The 23,961-nt window shown below is 40.4% G+C and overlaps 1 protein-coding gene across 1 annotated transcript in view; it reads left to right on the top strand.

The window, feature by feature from the left end:
• IQGAP1 (IQ motif containing GTPase activating protein 1) overlaps positions 1-23,359 on the top strand; it is a 37,845-nt gene extending 14,486 nt beyond the window's left edge. The window contains exons 14-36 of the mRNA XM_068178616.1: positions 2,041-2,131; positions 3,131-3,292; positions 3,642-3,784; positions 4,131-4,301; positions 4,975-5,058; positions 5,161-5,232; positions 5,324-5,393; positions 6,160-6,368; positions 7,095-7,250; positions 7,465-7,628; positions 8,438-8,662; positions 9,907-10,047; positions 10,136-10,220; positions 12,400-12,632; positions 13,403-13,535; positions 13,875-13,977; positions 15,426-15,561; positions 16,818-16,905; positions 17,323-17,535; positions 18,609-18,775; positions 20,428-20,550; positions 21,430-21,538; positions 23,098-23,359. Coding sequence (XP_068034717.1) covers positions 2,041-2,131; positions 3,131-3,292; positions 3,642-3,784; positions 4,131-4,301; positions 4,975-5,058; positions 5,161-5,232; positions 5,324-5,393; positions 6,160-6,368; positions 7,095-7,250; positions 7,465-7,628; positions 8,438-8,662; positions 9,907-10,047; positions 10,136-10,220; positions 12,400-12,632; positions 13,403-13,535; positions 13,875-13,977; positions 15,426-15,561; positions 16,818-16,905; positions 17,323-17,535; positions 18,609-18,775; positions 20,428-20,550; positions 21,430-21,538; positions 23,098-23,211 — 3,192 coding nt within the window. The 3' untranslated portion in view covers positions 23,212-23,359. The remainder of the gene's footprint in view (positions 1-2,040; positions 2,132-3,130; positions 3,293-3,641; positions 3,785-4,130; positions 4,302-4,974; positions 5,059-5,160; positions 5,233-5,323; positions 5,394-6,159; positions 6,369-7,094; positions 7,251-7,464; positions 7,629-8,437; positions 8,663-9,906; positions 10,048-10,135; positions 10,221-12,399; positions 12,633-13,402; positions 13,536-13,874; positions 13,978-15,425; positions 15,562-16,817; positions 16,906-17,322; positions 17,536-18,608; positions 18,776-20,427; positions 20,551-21,429; positions 21,539-23,097) is intronic.
• The last annotated feature ends 602 nt before the right edge of the window (positions 23,360-23,961 follow it).

Raw genomic sequence — 23,961 nt, 5'->3', positions numbered from 1 at the left:
GAGAGGAAGAGCAAGTTTCATCTTACAGGTATAAGAAAGGATGACGAGTGCACGTGTGTGTACGCAAGTGATTTTTGGGTAGTAGGGATAGGACGCTAATTTTTTTTCCTTATCTATTTACAGAGAAGTAGCAGGTGTCTGCTTTCAGTGGTTTGAGAGTGTTTTGTTTTCTTTCTTCGGTTGTGGAGCTCATTGCTCTAATAGCAATGCCCAATTTTGTGTAGAGGCTAAGGTCTAGATTGTGTTGAACATTTTGTTTTTGACTAAAGGTAAACCAGTGTGATGACAATAGCTGAAAACTGTATGCAATTCTGATGGAAATCATTAAACAGCTTTCCCAAGGGTCTTGACAGGGTTAATGTTCCTCAGGATCCATTTTGTTGCCGAAGCATTTCCTCTAGCTGAGTCAGAATGAAACAATTAAATCTTTTTATCCTGTACTTAAACTTGTGCCAGATTGTGCTGGTAGCTTCTGAGTTGGCATGAAATTACCTTATTTAGGCATAAGATAAATAAAGGGCTTCTCCCAGCAGCATGGGAATAATTCCAGAAATAGAAAGATCATATTACACAGTAACAATGTGGAGAAAATAAGCACAATCTGAAGTCAACTGTTATGAACTAGTGATTTCTGTACCTTGGGGCTGAGAGGGATTGTTGTTCACCTGAAGATGTTGTTCAGTTGCTTACTTGAATGGGGAGTACTGTATCATGCATGCTTCTGATGTGATGAGGTGAGAGAGGAAAAAAACAGTAGACTCTGTAGTATGTTACACTGTGTTTATCTTGCAGAAAGCCTTGCAGCAGTAAAACTGTAGAGAAGCACAACATGGTTTTGGTAGTCTTCAGGTTGACTTCTGTGGATAGATAGTAGAGTAGAGTTACAGTGATGATTCTCCCCCACATCCTGGACAGGAATTTTACTGTTGCTGGTGCTCTTGTGGGACTGTCTGGCTTTCAGATGAAATCTGCCTGTGAAGGTCATGTTAAGCTCTTGAACGAACTATCATTTAGCCAGTTAATTTCAGATCTGCCAAAGCAGTGGTTAAAATATGGAAAGCACGTAAAGAAATGTCTATTTTAAGTCTGGCCTTAAAGCTCTTGAATGCTGTAAATAGTGGTTCTTTTGTGCACTGTGATTATTATTCCATTCCAGAACTAAAGGTTTCCTGTGTTCTGTTTGTATGAGGAAAGTTGTCAGAGGGATGGTAGTTGCATCTTAGCATTTCTTTTGGTAGTTACTTACAGGAAGCACCAGCGGGTGGGGAGAAGCTTATGCTTGGCAACTGCTGGGTCATTGTTCTTTATGTATATTTTGGGACTTGCAAAACACTTGTCCCTTTCCTCCTCTCAAACTTCTGCATGTAACATTAGCTCATTTGGCTAGATTTCCCAGCCAAAATACAGGATGCTGTGTGATCACTGCTCCTTAACAGGCAATCTGTTAATATTAAGATTTAAAACATGGTGTTGACTGCTGTGTGTGTACACTCCTCCACAACACATACAATGCTTTTTGCTTTGTTAGTTTGTACAGGTTTGTGAAGTTTTGTGGGCACAGAAATGAACAGCCTGATGTGACATTAGTTACCCAAAGGCATATTAGTTTCTGCACACAGGTATGCATCGGCAGCTCTCTGTAGTCATCGTCTGTTGAAGGACTAACTTCCTGGGAAATCCGATCCTCTTAGCTGGTGTAGCTTTAGAACTAGCTGGTACCAAGTCCCTGGCCTTGTGTTCGCTCAGCTTATTAGAGTGATTCCTACTGATAGAATTTCTTGTTTGTTCTGTTTCCCGAGAAGTTTTTTTTGTCTGGGAGAAAGTATTGAGTTTGGTAATGCCATAGTAGTCTCTGCCAGTCACAAATCCACATGGTGTCCTTGTGCTGGAGTTAGTTAGGAAGACTGAAATACTTCTTATTCCCTCTGATATGGAAAACTACTCTATTGGCTGTTTCTGAATATAGGTTATCTTAACTTGGCAAAAATAGTGATACTTTTCTCCTGATATTGTGTATTTTTCTTCTTGTATTCTCTTCAGGACACACAAGATGAAACAGCTGTACTTTGGCTAGATGAAATTCAGGATGGGATTCATAAAGCTAACAAGGACACAGAGGAGTCCCAGAGATGTAAGTATTATCGCACAGTATTGCAATTAATCCCCACTACCAGCCAAGTACCAGTTATTTAAGGAAAAGTTGGGGGCTAGAAATGTCATGTACATGTGGCAAAGGAAATCAAAAGAGCCTACAGGCTTCTGGTGCAGTTGTGTTTTTTTGAGGAGTGAATGCCAGATTCTTCAAATACTAAATTTCTTCTGTTGTAGGGGGATATGCATTTCTTTCCAGTTTTGCATGTGACCATTAGACCACGTTACCTTGTTGGAAAAATCTCTATCAAATTGTGTGTCATCTGCGACTAATTGTGTGTGTGTGTGGGTGGTTGGTTAGGAGTGAGAGTGTTCACATGCATTATTGAAATGGTCTTTTCTGGTGAGCATTACCTTTTCTTTGCGTAAGGTACTGTTGTGTTGTCTTGCTTCTCCTAGGTATTACCAGACAAACACCCACATGTTTTTCAGATACAGAGAGTACTACATGTCAGTGATTCTCACCTTTGCTCCTTAACGCAGTTTGCAGGTGGACTGGTCCACCCATTGTTGCATCCCAGTCTTTATAACGATGTTGTTTCTGTCTGCAGAAACAATTAAGTAATTACTGCTCTGGTTGTTGAAAAGGCCTCTTTTGAGTTGTGCCTGGCTGTGCCAGAAGAAACTGTGTTAACTGAAACAGACATCAGATGAGAGCTGTAACTATGTGTGTTGAAAAGTTCTGGTGCTAAATCAGCACCATACTGGGACTTCAGGCACACACATTACATGCTATCAGGTGCAGTTGGATACACTCAGTCAGGTGGTTGGATACGCTGTACTAAAGAGGCCTCTATGTGCAAGTTGTCTGGTTGTTATTTTATTTATATTTCATGTTTATGTACACTTAAAATTTGCATATCTTACATGCAACCCACCTATAAGGGTGTGTTCGTATTGCCTTGCTCTTTTCTGCCATTCTGTGCTTGCTGTGAGCTACTGAGCCCCTGAGCTAACCTGCTTCCTGGTGTTATCCAAGTCTCCTTAGGAATTCTGGCCATTAATGAAGCAGTAGATCATGGTGACGTTAGCCAGACCCTGAGTGCCTTGCGTTCGCCTGATGTTGGGCTATACGGAGTCACTCCAGAATGTGCTGAGACGTACCAGCAAGAATTGTCAGAAGTCAAGAAAAGGGCAGCAGGTACACCTTAAGTAGCTAACTGTTAGTGAAATGAATGCAAGATTATTGTACATGGAATTGGAACCAGAGGTAAAAAAGCCCCTGGGAAAAAATCTTGTGTTGTAGATAGCAGCTGTCGATGCTTTGTGAAATAAGGGGTTTTTTTTAAAGAAAGTGTGAATAGTATAATGTTCTCCACTTACAGAATGTGTTGTGTTTAGGTAGCTCTTTAGGGACTCAGAAACACTCCTTTCCTTGCTTGGAGGAAGAAGAATCTGTAAAGTAAATTTCCTGTTTGTAATATTTGTATGTGTGGAAGGTAAGACACTTGTCAGAGTTTCAGCCTTCTAATTGCAGTTTCTGCTCTTAGGGGGCAATGGCAGTGAGTGGGTGAAACACTGGGTGAGAGGAGGCTATCATTATTACCATAACCTGCGGACCAAAGAGGGAGGATGGGATGAACCAGCAGAATTTGTGCAAAATGACACTCAGCTGTCGCGGGAAGAGATACAGGTAGAGTAATAGATTAACACATGCTCTTTCTCTCAAAAGTTGATGGTCTTACCATGCCCACCCTAATGCAGCTCTAAGATAGAATGCTTCAATGCCATGTTAACACACTTAGTAAATCATTTGATTTGCTAGGCATCATCAGATTGTGTGTGTCACAACTCCTAGTCCTCTTTCATAAAAATTATCCTGTCACTTAAAGAGTACGGCGGGACCATGATGTCACTGTTTTTTGAAAGACAACTTTGGAGCGTCTTGAAATCACAATGTGGAAACTGTTGTAACATCCTTTTTCTTGTATTTCCATTTCCTTTTTCTGACTCCTCTTCCTATCATAACATTAAATCAGAGCACCATATCTGGAGTCACTGCAGCATACAACCGAGAACAGTTGTGGCTTGCAAATGAGAACCTGATTATGAAACTTCAGGCTTGCTGTCGAGGGTATCTTGTGCGCCAGGAATTCAACTCAAGAATGAATTTTTTGAAGAAGCAAGTCCCAGCAATCACTTGCATTCAGGTAGTGATACCCTTTAATTCTGTTTGGAACTCGTACTCTGCAGTTGTTTTCTGTACAGAAGCTTATTAACAGCTTTTGTTCAATTCAGGTAGTTACAGCACACTGAAATGTGTGCAAATGCCAATAGTTGCTTTGCACCCTAGTACCATTTTATTATTTCAGCAGTATATGTCTGTTTCTGCCTAAGTAGCACATACTCTGCCTGTATATTTAACAAAACTTCCACACCCACTCCCAGCTCGTTAAAATAACACACTCTCCCTTTAAGTGTAGTTCAGCCCCTTGCCTGACTTATTTTCCCAAGTGTGGATGGCAGTGGGTCCGCTGGGAAGGCTTAAAATGTTGCACCATTGTTCTCAGCAGCAGCAGCAGCTAACACATGATGCTCATGTAGAACAGTTTCTGTCAACTTGACTGTTTCACTGTATCCTTGATCCCTAACTGTGCTTCAGAAGGCCCAGGCTCTTCATGGGGTAATTTCCAGTCTCATGATTACATTTGGAAAATAGTTAATGCTTCACATGGTGTATCTCTTGCTAAGACAAGCGTGTCTCCTTCATGTTTCATTTAGCCAAAAGGGCAGTTGGAAGCTGAGGAACACAAAGAAGCTCAGATTTGTAATTACTTCTGTTCAATTAGAAGAGTAAAGTGAGTGTGCCTGTTTTGTTTTCAGTCTCAATGGCGTGGCTACAAGCAAAGGAAGGCATATCAAATCCGTTTGGATTACCTACGTGCACAAAAGGACCAAGTAGTAAAGGTAGTGCAGATTCTCTGCTGACTGACTGTTTTGGTAAGCCTTTGGGGTAGTGAACTTCGTAGATAAGGTTTCTGTCTGAGTGTTTTGGTTACCTTTCAATAGATTCAGTCAATGACCAGGATGTATCAAGCCAGAAGACGTTACAGAGACCGTCTGCAGTATTTCAAAAACCACGTAAGAGACTATCTTGTTAAATGTATTTTGTACCTGACTTCAGTACTCTTTCCAGAATGATGTCAAGTGCTTTTTGTTTCTTAAATCCTAGATAAATGATGTCGTAAAAATTCAAGCCTTTATTCGAGCAAACAAAGCCCGAGAAGACTACAAAACCCTCAGTAAGTATTGCCAAGAGGATAAAACTGATGTGCCTCAAATCTCTGTTTGTGAGGGATCATAGATCATAGAAGAGATTCCCCAACTCTCTCTGCCTGTCTCCATAGGAGAGATGCTCCAGCCTCCTGATCATCTTTGTAGCCCTCCTCTGCACTCAGTCCTGCAGCTCCACATCCTTCTTATTTATGTTGGGGGCCCCAGAGCTGAACACAGTACTCCAGGTGGGGTCTCATTAGAGTAGAGTGGAGGAGGAGAATCACCTGCCTTGACCTCCTGACCACATTGCTTTTGATGCAGCCCAGGATGCAGTTGGCTTTCTGTGCTGCAAGTGCACATTGCTGGGCCGTGTCAAGCTTCTTGTCAACCAATATGATATTGGCTGTGTGATTTACAACATCAAGACAGTTTTGAGGAGCAGTTGGGATGAAGCTGATAGGGCAATGCAGGGAGTAGGTAGTTCTTGAGGTAGTTCTTGAAGGAGAAGTTGATTCTAGCTGCCTTTTTTTTTTTTTCCTGCTGAAAAATAGAACGGTAGCTTTGCAGTTAGCTCTGACAGCGTGGGCTACCCTATGCTAATACTGACTTTGTTCTTGATATAGTTCTCTTACAGATTTCTCAAAGCAGGAAAATCAAAATGTCTGAAGCTGTTTAGACATGATGGTACTAATTTGACTCTGGGTGCTCCTTGATGTGCTGTTTAAACATAGATAAGGCATATATTTACTTCTGTTTGCCATCCCCTAGTGTTGTCTATTTTCTTGCCTATAGTTAATGCTGAAAATCCACCTATGGCTGTGGTTCGGAAATTTGTCCACTTGCTTGATCAGAGTGACCAAGATTTTCAGGAGGAGCTTGAGCTAATGAAACTGCGTGAAGAAGTTGTAACCTTGATCCGATCCAATCAGCAACTGGAAAATGACCTCAATCTCATGGATATCAAAATTGGTTTGCTAGTGAAAAACAAAATTACATTGCAGGTAAGAAATGTGTTGTTGGGAGACCAGCTACACATAGAATTGGGCCCAGTGGTAGTTAGCATGGAGAGCTCCTGACCTCAGATGTTGGTTGCTCAGGCCCAGTGGAAGACATTTCCCCTGACTTAGTTTTCACTCCCAGTATGTTCTTAGTTCATTCCACTTACTTAGTATGTATCCCTAGAAAGAAAACTGTAGGAGGAGAAGAAACAAGTCCTGAAGCTAAAAAAACCAGCAAGACTATCTTGATCTAACAAATGCAACAGGTTTTGTTTTGAAAGGCTTTGAGACTCTTTTTTTGTTGCTCCTTTGTGGTTAAACAAGTCACATGCCACAAGCTTGCAGCCAGGGGGGTGATTGTGGAGGCAGGAGACATGCTTGTGCTGCTTGGTTGCTTGTTGGTTAAAGGAAGCGCCCTCTAGCTAAGCTTGGCTGATGTGATTAATTCCCTTCCCCCCCCCCCAAAAAAAAAAAAAAAAAAAAAGACTCGAGTGGCTAACCCTTCTAGGGTTTCAGACAAATTCACAAAGTCGGGAACAATGCAGAACATATACTTCCAGTTGGAGAAACTACTGCCATAGCAAACAGTGCTTCACTTTAATAGCCCCAGGCATTCCTTGACCCTGCATTTCCGCATCCAAGAGAAGTAGCTCTCAGATGCAGCTATTTTCCAGTGTTTCTTGTTTGAAACTTCTCAGAGGGAAATCTGTACCTGTTCTTTCTTTCCAGGATGTTGTTTCTCACAGCAAAAAACTTACCAAGAAGAACAAGGAGCAGCTCTCTGACATGATGATGCTGAACAAACAAAGGGGAGGTTTGAAAGCACTGAGCAAAGAAAAGAGAGAAAAGTTGGAAGCCTATCAGCATTTGTTTTACCTACTTCAGGTAAGCAACTTCTTACACTGCTCAGTAAGCTTTTGTCATAGAAGGTTATATGTCTTAGCACAGTCTTTGCTTGTGCACTGTAGTTGTCATACAAGCAGTAAGGTTGGAAAAGACCGTTAAAATCAAGTCCAGCCAGCAACTGTTTTGAGCCACCTTAGTTTTTAGCAACACCAGTGGGGACATGCACATTAAGTAATTTTTCTTGTTGTTGTAGACTAACCCAACCTACTTGGCCAAGCTGATTTTTCAGATGCCTCAAAACAAATCCACAAAATTCATGGATTCTGTCATCTTCACGCTGTATAACTATGCATCCAATCAAAGAGAGGAATACCTGTTGTTGCGACTTTTCCAAACAGCACTGCAGGAAGAGATCAAGTATGTGGTAGCATACGGCACATTCTTGCTGTTGAATCAGTTTTGGCAGTTCCTGAAAATGAGGCACATTTTCGTGTGAAGTGTAGTGCTTATATGCAGATAATGCTAATCTGTCCTTCATTGTCCTTTTCCCATTTCATACCTACTAATGTAGTCTATCAAAGAAGAATCAAGTATGTCCATAGAAGATGAAGGCTTTTCACTTCAATCAAGATTTCACTGCTCAACATGGCAGCTACTTCTGATCTGATGCAAAGTCATGCTAAAATTCAGTCTAATCTCAATTCTCCAGTGTCTGATTATAAATATGTCCAACAAACTGCAAACTCAGTCTTTAGGAGCCAGGAAGCGAGCTAAATCTAAGCTGTCTGCATTTCCAAAAGCTAACAAGGAGTCTGAAATCTCTGTTGTTTGGCATTTCTATTTCCTGTCAGTGTTAGAAACTCTGGCTGTCCTCAGACGTGTTTTGTTGGATTGGTTAGGCCTTAGGAGCTCTGTGTTACGTGACTTCACATGTGAGTTTGAGTTACATGACTTTACAATGCAGAGTGGCATAACTTGCTGTGAGGAAGAATATGCAATGAACTTTTTGAGGAACTACCCTCAAGCATTTTTTGGGAATGCTTTTTAAGCATGAAGATGATACATGCCCTGAAACAAATAACTTCTAAAAAACTTGTGTGTCTTCCCTCCCCCCCCCCCCCCCCGCCCCACTCCCAAAGTCATGCTTGGAACAGTAGTCCAGGGAAGCGTAGGCAGTGACAGAGTTATGCGTACCTCAAATTTCATATAGATTCTTTCTTCTTCAGATCAAAAGTAGACCAGATACACGAAATTGTGACTGGGAATCCTACTGTTATTAAAATGGTGGTAAGTTTCAATCGTGGTGCCCGTGGTCAGAATGCCCTGAGGCAGATCCTCGCACCAGTTGTGAAGGAAATCATTGATGACAAGTCACTTAATATCAAAACTGATCCTGTGGATATTTACAAGTCTTGGGTTAACCAGATGGAATCTCAAACTGGAGAGGCCAGGTATGGGACCTGTTAATACTGTATTTTTCTAAACATTGCTTAGCTGCTTTGCATTGCTCCGTTAGTCATTCAGAACCATCCTTGGCTCCACTGCATGCATTTGTCCAACTGATTGTCTCGTCAAGACAGTTTTCATCTTGGAGTTCTAAAGTTCTTACTCTGGTTATGGTGCTGAGAGTATTGAACAGGAATGTCATTAAATGATGGAAGAAGAAATGCTCTTTGGTATTTTCCTGTGCTCACTTGATCGTTAGCTATGACACGCCCTCTAACCTAAAAGAATGGTTTGTAAGAAAATGTCTTCGAGAATTGCTTCCATGTCAGTCCCTGTTCATGTCACGCGTGGCCTGTGCAAACAGGTACTGTTCACAAGCACACAAAGCTGCTCTTACTGGCAGAAAGCACCGCATTGCATTTAATTCTCCCTGGTTCTAGCATCTTTCTAATTATTATCAGCCACTGATGACAATTGTATTGAGCTACGTGATTTTGTGTCATTCTGGTTTCTTTTTTCTTCAGCGGTTGTGATTTGCTAGAACTTGAGGATTCTTTTGCATTATTGGGATTTTTTAACATACTTTAAAAACAACAACAACAACAAAAAAGCAAAAGCCGTACAGATGAATGACTTTCTCCATATCTAAAGCAGTCATATGCCTTTGCACACTTTATGCGAAATTCTGGATGTGTTAATAATGGAAGTGAAGATGTGTGTTCAGATTCTTCTCTATACATGAGATTTAGGATACACCTTTACGAATTACCAGCCTCATCTCTCTATGTTTACTGGAATACTATGCAATAGTTTCAGCTGATTAAAAAAGGATAACTATTCCTTCAGCAGCATGTTATATTGATTTTATGGATGCTGCTCTAGCTTCTCATTGTGTCCAAGTTTTCATCATCATAATACTCAAATGCACAGCTTTCATTTTCACCAGTTCGCAGTCTGAAATACCAGTATGTGTTAAGGATGGTGCTTTTTTTGCCTAGTGTGCATGCTGTAAAAAAGATTCAATTTTGAGTTAGCTGGGTCTTTCTCTTAGTGGCGAGTGCAAGGGAAAGTAAAGGAAGTAAAAGCAAAAGAATTTCGGTTCTGACGGTGCCAAATAGGTTAATTAAAGGCAGTGCATAGTTTTTGGCAGCAGAGTGAATATAAGCATGTTTCTGTGTCAGGCTATACGTTCTTGAAGTGTACTAGCCTGAGTAATACTCTCCTTTATATGTCTGACGTTTTCAAATAGCAAACTGCCATATGATGTTACGCCTGAGCAAGCCCTAAGTCATGAAGAGGTGAGGACGCGCCTGGATGCCTCAATCAGAAACATGAGGACAGTGACAGACAAGTTCCTGTCTGCCATTATTAGTTCAGTGGACAAAATCCCGTGAGTCTGATGCACCAGTGTTATCCCTGAGAAGCTGCTGGTGTCTTCATGCTTGCAGCAGTCTTATTTGACCGTGTCTTTCTCTCAGGTATGGAATGCGTTTCATTGCCAAGGTCCTGAAAGACTCCTTGCATGAGAAGTTTCCTGATGCTGGTGAGGATGAGCTTCTGAAGGTGAGGATCTGTACACCTTTGTGAATAATTGTCAGCTGAATTGGCTGTGGTGAGCACATCTCATTCTTCTCTCTTGTTTGGTGTATGTGTGGAGAGGAGCACATGTGAACCTATTCATTTACCTCTACAGATAGAAAATATTTCACATCAGGCTATTGATGTTAGCTTCATACACATACATTGTTTAGAAGGAAGTATCTTGATGCTTCTGTTTTGCTTTTAGTATCTTGAGCATTTGGACCTTTAAGTTTCTTGACCTGGGGTTTACTGTTGCTCCTAGAAAGTAAACCTTGGGTTAACTAGTGTGATCACTGCCTGCTGCTCCTTCCTTAAAGAGACAAGTTAAAAAGTCTGTGTGCCAAATTCTGATATTCCTAATGCCCCATCTTTAACACACTGGGATATTTTGACAGCAATATGTACAATCGCTTCCCATGATGCCTGGTCAGTTTTGCATTTTGCATTTCAGTTGGTTTGGAGAACTAAAAGGATCCTAATATTAGTTGCTCTTAGATGACTACAGTGTTGGGGTTTTCGTTGAAATTTCTTTGGTTTTGTGGCTTCTGGTAAATTCTGAACTTATGCCTATGAATGCTTTACTTTTTAATATGATATACTTTGGTTATTAGAATTCTTGACAACATCTCTTTAAGCTTCTCTGCCTCTGCTTCATTACAAAATAATTACCAATCTGAATGCTGTTTTCTTCTCTCTTCTAGTTCTGTGCTTTCCCATTCTGAGACATCGGTTCTTTCTATGCAGGTGAATTAATTTCTTCCATCTGTAAATTTAGGTGGAAAACTGCAGGTTTTGTTAATTCTCATGGAAACAATGTAACTGTCCACATGAAAGTCAAAACTGCAGTTGCGTGCAATACCTACCTGTAGATTTTGTTTAGCAAACGAAGATACCCATATAATATACTGTTCTTTTTGTCCCGCAAGTTCAAATGTCATTAATTCAATTTCTTTTGTGTTTTTTTTTTTTTTTAAATTTCTTTTTACTGGCACTAAACAGTTAGGCTGTTAATGGTCAGCAGACTGTTAACATCCTACGGTATAATTTGTGAGAGTACAGCAGAGGCTTGCATAAGACACTTGTCGAAACATGGCCTCACTGAAACCAGTTATTAATTTCTGGGACTTAGCAATGGCTAGGTTTTTTCTCAGTGTTTTCAATTGTTTGTTTATACCTCAGTCTCTTCCATGCATTTTAGTCACATGAAAAGCAGGTGAAGCCAAGATTCAGTGACCTGGCCTTCTGCAAATGAGCATGTGGTGAGAGCATGTGGCTTTAAATCAGCATGGTGGGTTAATACCTTTCATTGCTAGAATTACTTTTGGCAAAATATCCAATACCAGGTAGAAGAATATTGTGAGCATATGGATAATGTGATAATCTCTATTTGTAGTTCTTTGAAATGTACTGCTGCTCACATTTGAGTAGGTAAATTGGATTTTTGAAGCATCCAATGCCATTTGTTTTCTGTACTTCTGATTTTCTTACTTCTGGATTAAATGGTTTCTCACTAACTAGGGGTCTGTGCCTGAATGTGTTGCTGGCTTATAGAAGAAGGCTTTTATTCTGAAAGAGAGAAGGGCTTTGGACAAGAAGTGGAAAATAATTTCCTCAATTTAACTTCTTGGTTTGCCATTCTTCCTCCCTATTTTTGCTTTGTCAGAGATGGCAGCCAATGCTTTATGCTTCTTTAAAAATTGGCTCTTGTTCCATACTGAAACTTCATTATCAGATTCCTCTATACCATGGTCACTCTGCCCTCTGTTAGGCTTACTCAGTTGCATTTAATTCTTCTGGCAGACTATCTCATGCTCATATCAGTAGTTCATTGGTAACTTGTAGTATCTCCTATCCATACATTTTTGTAAGTTGGAGTTCTAAATCTTTACGCATAGGAATATCTGCTGCTGTATTGTCCCGTGACTGATAGTGCTGAGGCTTTCCTCTGTGTTCAGTGCCCTATTGCATCTTTATGATACTGTTTTTTTTATTTTTTAACACTCTAGATCTTTTGGGATGGTATGTACTTCTATACAGCAGAACCTTTGTGTTGGAAAGAGGCTTACAAGGAAATAATTTATTGAAACGCAGAGTAGTTTCAATAAAATTTGGTTGGGTCCTGTACTGTTGTTTGTTGATACATTTCTTCTCTCTTTCCCAGATTGTTGGCAACTTACTCTACTATCGCTACATGAATCCAGCCATTGTCGCACCAGATGCATTTGACATCATCGACCTTTCAGCTGGAGGTCAGCTGACGACAGATCAGCGCAGAAACCTCGGTTCCATTGCAAAGATGTTACAGCATGCTGCATCCAATAAGATGTTCATGGGAGACAATGCTCATCTAAGCATCATTAATGAATACCTATTGCAGTCACACCAGAAATTCAGGTAGAAGACCGTAGCTAATTAAGCTGGGAAGTTTGTCAGAGGGTAAAGTTGCAAGTAAAAAGGGAAAACAGAAAATTTAGAATATGGAAAATTATGTCTCTGTCAAATATGCAGTCTATTTAAAATAAAAGAGATTTCAGTCCAGAATGCCACAAGCATCAGTGACAATGGCAGATAAAATGTGTACCTGGAATTTATGAGCAATGCTTTGTATGTTCATGAGATTGCAAAGTCAGGAGTTTCAGGTGTCCGGAATAAAGGTTGCTTTTGCACGTACTTATTAACAGTACTTTGGACGTGGACAACCAGAACAGACATACGTTCTTCCGTCCTATGTGAACCCTGGTTCCACATGAAAATCTAGTGGTGATCAGGAATAAAGCAGGTTGGCATTTAGCTATTCATGTAGTTGAAGTAAGCTTTTGTTCAAGAACTGTTGTATCTCCTGTGTTTTGGAAAAAAGGTAACCAGAGGTAGTTGGGGGCAAAGGACAATAATGCAGTGGGGGCAGGAGAACGAGGTCACTGAAGCCAGTTCTGTCAATTCTGAAAATGAGCAAATGTCAACATGGCCAGTATCAGTGATTGAATTTACTAGGTGGCTTCTGATGTGTTAAGCTTAAGCTGCAAACTGCAGTATGCCATAGTGTACCATAGTTTAAAGAGGAGAGTCTGTGCTTGAAATTGTCATGGGGAGGGGAGGTAATACTCTTGACATATCACTTGATTCCCGGAGTCATACTGAGTGTTCTGTCCTTCTTTGTTCTGAAGACGTTTTTTCCAGGCTGCCTGTGAGGTTCCGGAATTGCAGGATAAATTTAATATTGATGAATATTCAGACTTGGTGACTCTTACTAAACCAGTAATTTATATTTCTATCGGTGAAATCATCAATACACACACTGTAAGTATACATTAGTCACAGTTGCTCCTTATAAGCAGTGTTTGTGAAGAAAATGCTGCTTCTGTGTGAAACGCAAAGGTACCAAATACAAGGCTGAAAGTTGTCATGATTGTAGTTTGTGAGAGCTTGTTGATTTATAGAATCAAGTAATTTAGATATGGCTTCACTAAGTTTCTTTGGAAAGCATTAGAGTGTTATTGACGCAGCTCTGAATATAGACATTGCTGCTTTGGAGTTCAGTGATTTTTTTTCTAAAAGATACCAGCCTAAAGTAATGAAATTCTACTGTCTAGAAAAGGATGTATTGTTAAAACTTAATTGTTTTTTCTATTCGTCTAGTTGCTCTTAGACCATCAAGATGCAATTGCTCCTGAGCACAATGATCCAATTCACGAGCTGCTGGATGATCTTGGAGAGGTTTCCACAATTGAGTCCTTAATAGGTGGTCTAGTTTGTTCTGCTAAAGTAATATGTGATATTACCTGGAATGATGTAAAGTGCAGTAAAGAAACAGTAAGAAATCATCACAGGTCCTTCAGGAGGACGTGCTCTAAAAAGCAGCAACAGATTCGTTGCAGTATATTTTCTCTGCATAATTTACTGCCCTGAAAAAACGGGGGTTCTTTCTCTTCTCCACACCCATCTCACCTCATCCCACTCTAAAAGTTTCTAGAAGACAGATGGATATTGACATATTTTCTTTCTTCCATTACACTGGAGATATTTCTCTGTGCTTGTGTCCCTGTTCCACCTTGTTTGCAAAGATCCGTCCTCCTTACTGGAGACCTGTAGGTGTTCCTTTCAGAGTACAGTAATGTATTAAATAGCATGTGTTCCTTTAAGGGTCTTTGGCATGTGGACAGGTAACATTTTTCCCCTCTTTTAGAGTTATTTTCCAGAAGGAAAATATTATTTTATCCTCTTCTGGTTGGGCGAAGAAGGAACTAACACTACTAATCTGTGAAACTGTTCTGGAAACCTGAGACACAGTTTACTGCTTCAGGATATAACACATACTGGAAAGATGCAGAAGTTTTTTCTCCTTCATTGGTTTCTATGTTGCAGTTATTCAAAGTTTCTAGTCTAGCAGAGGGGAGGGAGGCAAACCAGGCACAGTTTTTGGAGAGGATGCTCTGACAGCAAACACTTACCTTGAAGTTGCTTGATGAGAAAGGTTGGAACCTTCTAAAGGAGTGATTGCAAGCACATTTTCTTCCAAGCACTGGCAAAGAACTGTAAGAAGCATTATCTGAACAAGCACAGACCATGGGTTTAGCTGGAACTTGCCCTCCTTCCCCATTTCATTTCTCCTGTGTGCATTGTTTCACTGTGGCTAGTATGTCAGATCTTTCTGCCGCCCTTTAAAAAATGGGGGGGGAGGTAGCAACAATTGTTCTGGTGAAAGTTCATACGCAATTAGAGCAAGAAAATTTCTTTTTGATGGGTGAGCTTACTTTGTTCAAGAGATGATGACGAGCTCAGTTACTAATAAGCGCTTTGCTCTTAGCTTGAAACATGCATTTTGATGAGGACATGAACATACAGGCATCATCATATTTTTGTTTCTAAAATACTTTTGGCAGTTCAGCCACTCTTCTCAGTGAGAAACTGAGATACAGTGTGGAATACATGTAAATCTTTAAGGCATGTGAAGTGGTCATTTTGTGGTGCTTTTCTGGCCAGTGTATTCTCAGATTTGTTATGAAAAAGTCTGTAATATATTCAAGATGATGCCTTTTAAAAGTTGGTTTAGGTTTTGAAGTGTCCTTTTGACAGTATAGGAAACAGTCTAGTTTTTCTGTGTCTGTTATGTAGGGAAAAAATACCAAGTCCTAACAGTCAAGGAGGTAAAGAATGTGATTTAATCTATAAACTCTCTCTGCTTGGCAGGGGAAGGTTCTGGCAACGTTAATGACCCCAACAGGGAAATGCTAGCAAAGACTGAAGTTTCTCTCACACTCACTAATAAATTTGATGTTCCTGGTGATGAGAATGCAGAGATGGATGCAAGGACAATTCTGTTAAAGTAAGTAGGGGGTAACTACCTGGTATGTTACTCAAAAGAAGGAGCAACTGGAACTTTACCAGTTAATCGGCATGTGAAAATTGAGGCATAATTTAAGGAAATGCGGGGGGGGCTGTTAATCCAGATACACTGAGATTGTAGCCACGTCCTTTTCAATGCTGTGGCATGACTTTTAATTGATGAAGACTAATAGCCTTTTTGGGAAGCATAGGTCTTGTTACCCTAATGGAAAGAGAGCAATGGACTGTCAGGGATTTTATTAATGCCAGAATCTTTATTCTGTAAAACTTTTAACTGACAGTGACTCTTGGCTAGTTTTAAGCAAATCCCTATTGCTGAGATGTACAGAGCAGTGACCTGACATTTAAATGCGTGTTTACCTCCTCTGATGCATTCCTGCTCAGATGCTAGGTAGTTTAATTGAAAAATCTTTGGTCAGCATGTACTTGGCCTCACAGACAAGTGATCTCCCACAAGAAGATTTTGTCTCCAAAAATAGCTTTAACTGGACTTCTTAAAAGACACATCAGTATTTTCTTACCCACCAGACATTGATTTCAAAAGTAAAGACTTACTAGCTGCACTGGTATCCATTTAAGTTGTGGATGATGAGGAAGGTATGTGATGCACTTTGTGTGATTCCAAAAATAATTCCAGCCAGACTGCAGAGATGCTATTTGGTTTCATTGTGTGGCTTAAGGACAGAAGTGCTTCAGAGTGATTAAATCTCAGCTCAAATCAAGGAAATGACCCTGTCTATCACCAGGCTGGAGTTGAGATCTACTTTGTCTCCCGTCCACATAAGAAAACAATCCTTCAGAGTTTTTTGATACCTCTTAGAGATCACTGAAACATGCTTATGGGTGGATAATATTATAGAGCACAAATGGGCTGTGGCTGCTACCTGCTTTAGCTTTCACCTTGAATGCAGTTTCTGTGGTCCACGTGGCAGTACTGCAGCTACCTTCTAATATATGGGGTAGCCGCCTTGCTGTTTGAAGGAGTTTTGGGGAGCAAACTGTGCATATTACAGAGAGGAACCTTACGAGGAACCGGTTTCCAATAATGCACTGTCCTAAAAGTAAAGTGCTAACTCAGGGTTCTGGTCTGGTTTAGCTTAGGACTACCTGAGTGCTCATCCAGTATTAATCTGACTTCAAATAAATCGGTAACATTGGCATTGTTGCAGAACAGAAAAGTATTAAAGATCTTTGTGTTTAAAATTTTTTCTCCTATTCTCCTTGATCTCTTTGCAGCACAAAACGTTTAATTGTTGATGTAATCCGCTTCCAGCCAGGGGAGACGCTGACTGAAATTTTGGAAACTTCAGCTACCTCAGAGCAAGTATGATGCTCTTTGTGCTGGTTTTAGACTTGGAAGTTATCATCTGTCTAGATTTATGTGGGCCTCTCCGTTTAGGTATTGCAGTGAAGCTGTCTCCACTGGTGATGGAGCAGGGTGTTATGATAATCAGGAGGGTGTACAGTGAAAGTAAATTGTACGTGTGAATCTTTCTCCTGCAGCAGTTGCTAGAAATTATTTATGTAGAAGACCACTTTGGATGATAGGTAGGCTTCTCCTGGTTCCCCACGTGTAGAATGTGTTCATCAAAATGTGTTCATTCGAGTCAGTATGGGAATCGCCAAGCAAAACTCTTTATCCTGTGTTATGCCAGAGATCAGACGATCTGTTTCTGCTTCTTTTTGTCTCCTTGCAATTGATCTGCTTATGAACTTGCAGGCTTTTGTTTTCTTCTTCTAGGAAGCAGAGCATCATAGAGCTATGCAGAAACGGGCCATTCGTGATGCTAAAACTCCTGATAAGATGAAAAAATCTGTCTCTGTAAAGGAAGATGGCAACTTGAATCTCCAAGAAAAAAAAGAAAAAATCAAGGCAGGCCTGAAGAAGTTGACAGAACTGGGGCCAGTGAATGCCAAAAATAAATACCAAGAACTAATCAATGACATTGCAAAGGTATACCATACCATTTGATGGTTTCCTAGTAATCATCGTGGAGTTTTCCCAGTTTGTAGCTTTGTGAAACTGGCATGAGTTTTCAGAAGGAAAAGGATTATTAGTAGCTAATTTATAGAGAAAAATCATACCTTTTGTTTTAGCATTTCCACCACCTGGCATGTGGGAAGGCCTTTATTTTTATACTACACTTCTATTCTGTCAAATGACTGAGTTGCCAGGTTCTCAGGTACTTTAAGAAAAAACTAAATAGCTTGGAAGGGAGGTCCTGATGTGTGATGTGATTTTCTGCTCCATTCCACTAATTCAAGTAGTGCCTCTACAAGCTTATTCACACAAAGAAGTTTTGCTCATAACTCTGGGACATCCTAATTGTTATTTTGTTTTGATTTAAATGTGCCCGTGAAAGAATCCCTAAATGATAAAAAACTATGGCTATGAAAAAACTTAGAAAAGAGATGTAGTACTATTGTATATTGCTACAGTAACAATGTATTTTATATCACATTGTTTGCTGAAAAACTATTTGGGAAATGTTACATAAGTAAACCAACTAAATAATCACCTTTAGGGATCTGATAAGAATTAATTGTACTGTAGATAATATGTGTCACAAATTAAAGTAGCAGTCAATGCATGTAGTGTTTTCTTGTTGAGATATTAAGGCAAGTGATGCTTACAGGCTGACTAACAAAGAAAAATGATGAAGTCTGTGTACTGCTATGGTTGTAGCGCTTGATTTGTAAGATACTTTCCAGTGCTAGCAAAATTGCTGCTTTTATATCGTGGGCTTTCAGTGTCCACTCTAGTCATCACAGCTAGAACAGAACTGAAGTTTGAGAAAGCCACAGAAGGTGCAACTTGTAGAGTTGGTTAGTTCCACAAATAGTCATTACAGAGAAAAAGCTGTGACACTTAAACTGGGGCAATTGCAAATGAGTACTCAAGCCTTGCATGAAGCAAGACTAAGCAAAATCAAATGGTGTGTTTCAAATACTCAGTGGCTGTGGTACTGAGCAGGTGGAGAGCTCAAATGACTGTTAAGTCTCTGCCTGTCTTTCTCTGGGCTGTAGGATATCAGAAATCAGCGTAGATACCGTCAGAGAAGAAAGGCGGAGCTAGTGAAGCTGCAGCAGACATACAGTGCCTTGAACTCCAAAGCTACTTTTTATGGAGAACAAGTAGATTATTACAAAAGTTACATAAAGACCTGCTTGGATAACTTGGCCAGCAAGGGCAAGTAAGTATCTTGGAACCGTAGAACCATAGAATGGTTTGGTTTTGAGGGGACCTTTAAAGACCATCTGGTTCCCACTGCCCTGCCACGGGCAGGGACATCTTACACTAGACCGGGTTGCTCCAAGCCCCTATCCAGCCTGGGCTGGAACAGTTCTAGCATGGGGCAACCACAGCTTCCCAGGGCAACTTGTCCCAGGGCCTCACCACTCTCACAGGGAAGCTGTTGACTGCAATTCTTTGAGTGCAACCATCTGGTTGATCCTTATCCATCAAGTGGTCCACCTATCAAATCCCTGTTTCTTCAGTTTAGATGCAAGGATGTTGGGTGGAACATTGTTAAATGCTTTTCCACAAATACAGGTAGATGATTATTGTCAGTCAGAAATGCAGAAGAAGTCAGAAACCTCATCCAGAAATGGTGTATTAACCCCGTTGTAGCAGATCACTAAATTGGCCAGGCACCTGAGTGAAGGTATATTGGCTGTCACCAATTACCTCCTTTGTTGTCAATGTATCTTAGCATAGTTTCCAGGAGGACCTTGCCAGTCACAGAGGTGAGACAGATTGCGCCTTCCTTATTTTCCTTCTCCAGTTGGTAGGAGCTTCACTGGATGGATAGTGGCTTAGCCACTTCCTCCACCAGGATGAGGACTGATGAGGACCCATCTCATCAGGCATATCTCATCAGGGTCCATGGACTTCCACACCTTCAGGTTTCTTAGATGGTCTTGAACCTGATGACCTGCAGCAGGTGGTTCCATGGCCCTAGAGGCGCTTCTTACAAGATAGCATGTGTTTTTAAGAAGACCCATAATGCTATCTGCTCAAAGCTCCTTGTCCAAGCTCTTTCCCACAGTAATAGTTTTAGCAAAAGGGTCTCAGCAGTAGTAAGAAAATACAGGATGAGGTCCTTGCCGTGAATGGTGTCAAAAAGACAGTCTTGAATGACTTTTTGGTCCCTTTGGGAGAAGAGAGTACAGAGAGTCCAGTGGTATGAAGCTTGTTGTCCACACAGGCACTTGCTGTTCAGTCAGTCTGTCCTGTCATCCTTCTTAGGAACAGAGAATGAAAATAACATAGTTAGCTACAAGGAAACCCTTGACCACAAATTGTCCCCGTTTTTGTGCCAAATGAAGCCAGCTGCTATAGTACTAAACAAATGAGATTTTCTGGGGGGAAGAAAAATGTTGTTGTCTTCTCCAGTTAGATGTGAAAATGTGAACCCTTTTCATTTGCTGAAGGAAAATACAAGCAAGTTTCTGAGTAGTCTCAGCTTTCTCCATGTCAGTTGTCATTAGCCCCCATTTTGCCTAATGAGAGATGGTATTGCTTTTTATGAAGTACCATATGTTTATGTTTTGGGGGGTATTTTTTGTTTTTGTTTGCTTTGGTTGTTTATTATTATTATTGTTATTGTTATTATTCAGCCTGCTTAAATGTTATTGGTAAATAGTAGAAAATTAAACATCTGATCTGGGCTACAAGTGCTTTGTAGGTAAACTGACTAGTAGAAGTACATAATTACCTATCATTAGTTACAGTTCATTAGCTGTACTGATTCTATGACCTCTTTCAAATAGGATTGGAAATTTACTGCTCAAAATGTCTTTATTTGTGACCTTCTAATTTGTTTGGTTTGTCTTTTTTCCCCAGAGTCTCCAAGAAACCTCGAGAGATGAAAGGCAAAAACAGTAAAAGGATATCTCTGAAATACACAGCAGCTCGACTTCATGAGAAGGGAGTGCTTTTAGAGATTGAGGACCTGCAAGGTAACCAGTGAGTATCTACTTAAAACTCTTTAGAGCTAAATAGCATTTTTGGAGGAAAAGGAAAATAGGTATGCTGAATTCTTGTCTTTTTCTTAGAACTAGTCTAGGTGCTGATAGTTGAGGACCAGAAATTTTGAGATCTGCTTGAGGCTGTGTCACATTATCTTGCAATTTTGTTATTGGAATTTTAGTGTTGTTGGTAGACTTAGTTATTAAAGCTGAAAAAGTTGCTTTGATGACCTAGGCTGGCATCCCTAGGGCCAAGACACCTTGCATAGTGATCACTCTGCAGTTCTCTTTTTCTGGTTGGAGCAAAGCAATTCTTTGATTGAGAAGTGTAATGTGATTTAACCATGACATCCTCTTTCCCCCAGCCCCTTCTCTCTCACCTCCACACTTATGGAAGGATACCTCCTTGGGTGAATTGTTATTATGGTTAATAGCTTTCATTGTTGAAAAATCAGCTTTATGGTAGCTTGAGTTTCTCCAGCTGTAGTTTGCTAGCCCTGGGAAGCTGGCGTGTCTTGTGTGGAATATAGAGGAGCTGGCTGTTACTAGAATTTTTTCAATTCTGAGTCATACTTTGTACTCGGTGCACTAAATGAGGCATGAATGTGCAGCACTAAAGTAGACTGCTTAGATTAGCTTGTACAAGCTAGATTAAATTACCCTGTTTCCTGCTACGCTTGTGCGAAGATGTGATTTACTGGACACAGAACCTGTTAGGCTTCCATTCATTGTTGTATTGAGTCTGGTTGGTTTGTATGGGCTCATTTCAAATGGGGATAATAGAATAAAGAATTAAGAAGAGAATTCTTAGAAATTTATCTTCACATTTCATCTCATATGTTCCCTCCCTGCGATATTTCATTTCTCCTTTTCATAGGTTTAAAAACGTGATTTTTGAAATCAGTCCAACAGAAGAAGTAGGAGATTTTGAGGTTAAAGCAAAATTCATGGGTGTACAGATGGAAACCTTTATGTTACATTATCAGGTAAGAACTGTCTTATTTAATAGTGTCACGTAAGTTCCCCTGCCAGTCTCTTCATCAAAATAGCAGTGACACGTTTTTTGCCTAAACAGTCTGAAAAATGCTCTCAAAATGGCCCATTTGTTTGCAGGTGAAACAGATGTAACACGTACATGGGATCCAAACTGCTTTTTGTTTCTTTGCTAATGAAAGCCTGCTGTCAGTCTTTGTTCTTAATTATGAGTACACATACGCACACAAAACAAACACTTGCGTTTTCAACAATTTCCTGCTACAGCAGACAGCTTGGGAGTCTGTGGCAGCAGTCATCTGGGCTTGTGTGTGATGGCTTCAGCCAGTCATTGTGTATTGGTATTCTTTCTGCTACCGTATACTTACCTGTTTGTTTCCAGTTCTTAGGTGACCTCCTTAGGTGTCAGCCCTTACTTAGGCTACCAGAACAGGCGTGCTGACTGACCTTTTCCCAAACGGTTCCCTGTTCTTTTTCTCATGCCAGTTTTTTCACACCTGGTGTCTCTGTCACTTTCTTCCCCCACCCCCTGTCCATCTTGGTCTTCGTTAGGTTTGTTAGTTGTGGAAGCTTCAGGCCTCTTGAAACAGATTGCGCGCAGGAGCACCTTGCATTTCAGTTAGTCCATGCCAGTTTGGCTGCGGGGATGGACAGCTGCCTCACACCTTTCGTTTGCTTTAAGGACTCCCCTAGTATGTTCTGGTCCTAGTCCGTCAGAGCTGGTCATGAACTTGTTGGTTTGTGGGGCTACCCAAGGTCACTCGCTTCTCAGGCACATGGTATACTATACCACTATGCCTTTGTAGCAGTGCTTTGCAGATAAAGCAGATGTCAGAGGACAGCAACAAGGGATACAACACCACACAAGTCCACCCACATGCCTACACCTACCCACTGTGTTACCTGCAGGAGTGGGATTGAAGAAAGAATTTAATCGGTGAGATAAAATCAGTGCTGGTGTATCGCTGACAAAGCAAAGTATAACTAGAAATAGTGTCTACGTAAACACCTGAGAGATTGAATCAACATCGTATGCATAGTGACTGAAATGCCATTTCTTTCTGTGCCATAGATTTGAAGTGCTGTAAGCCGCTTCCCTAAGATCTGTGGCAGCTAAAGCTTTCAGAAAGGGACCCTGTGGAATGTTGTAATGTTTCATGGGTACATGATAGAATTAGGCACACAGGAAACCTAAATGTTCTAAATGTTACAGCAACTTTATGGCTACTGTGCAAATGTCGAGGTTGGAGATGGCTAGATCTGAAATTTGGCTTACTTAGAATGGCCTTCTATTTCTGCTCTCTTTTGTAATTTTTTTTTAACCCGCTGCTTAAAATAATTAAGATCTTAAATACCTAATAATTACTATTTTTTACACAGTAAAAGTGGCTCTTTAATAAGTCTCTCACTTTTCTATCTTACGCCATAAGATATCAACATTTTTTTTGCTGATATTCCTTAAGATCTACTGTGCTACAGGGTCTTTTATAATCTCTGTCAGCTCTTGAGGATTCCTCACTCATTCCTCACTCAAAGATATTCTCTTTGGCAGGATCTCTTGCAGCTGCAGTATGAAGGTGTTGCTGTCATGAAGTTGTTCGACAGAGCAAAAGTGAATGTCAATCTTCTGATCTTTCTTCTGAATAAGAAATTTTATGGGAAGTAACTGACCTCTGCCAGCAAGTCTGTAAAAGGGGAGATGGATAGAAACCTGCACGTACAACTTCTAATAATGTAGTGATGTATCAGTATATTCCAACTGTGTACTAATTGTATCGAATGTATTGTGAAGGAGGACTAAGAACCTCTTGGTAATTGACAACCCTGATTGAGTCTGCAGGGAGTTGGTTTCTTGTTTATTTATAATCTTCAACTTTGAAGATCCCCTTTAAAGAGGTTATTTTAGAATGTATTTTTACATGGGTTTGGGAATTAAACTAATATTAGAGTATACTTAGGCCACCTGAATGCTTAATTTGCCTAACCATGTGCTTTGTGAGGCTTGAATTCTTGTTGCCTGGGCAAAGAGAAAGTTGGCAGTACATAGAGGTCTGTTAGCCTCTTCCTGAGAGCCAAAAAAGGGTTGCAGGTGGTATTTGGACTCCAGTTATTCTCAAGCAGCGATGACCAATAGAAAACATGGTCAAGGTCCAGGTTACTCGTTTGTTTGTTTGCAAGCTTGCATTGGTAGAGGTGGCAGCGGCCAGTTGCCAAGATTTGAACTACTGTGGTCAGAGTAATCAGTAAGCATCATAAATAGTTACTGAGCTATTTGTGATTATGTACTGCAGCCACACATAACAGCTTTTGTGTCTCATTTTTCTTGATTTGCTTCTGTTTATCACACTGTAGTAATTCACAGGTGCCCCCTTCAATGGAGAGACCATGGAATGTCTTTACTAGTAGGGCTTACAGA

Source organism: Anomalospiza imberbis, unplaced genomic scaffold, assembly GCF_031753505.1.
Source record: "Anomalospiza imberbis isolate Cuckoo-Finch-1a 21T00152 unplaced genomic scaffold, ASM3175350v1 scaffold_514, whole genome shotgun sequence".
NCBI lineage: Eukaryota > Metazoa > Chordata > Aves > Passeriformes > Viduidae > Anomalospiza > Anomalospiza imberbis.
This window is presented reverse-complemented; position numbering and strand designations above follow the sequence as displayed.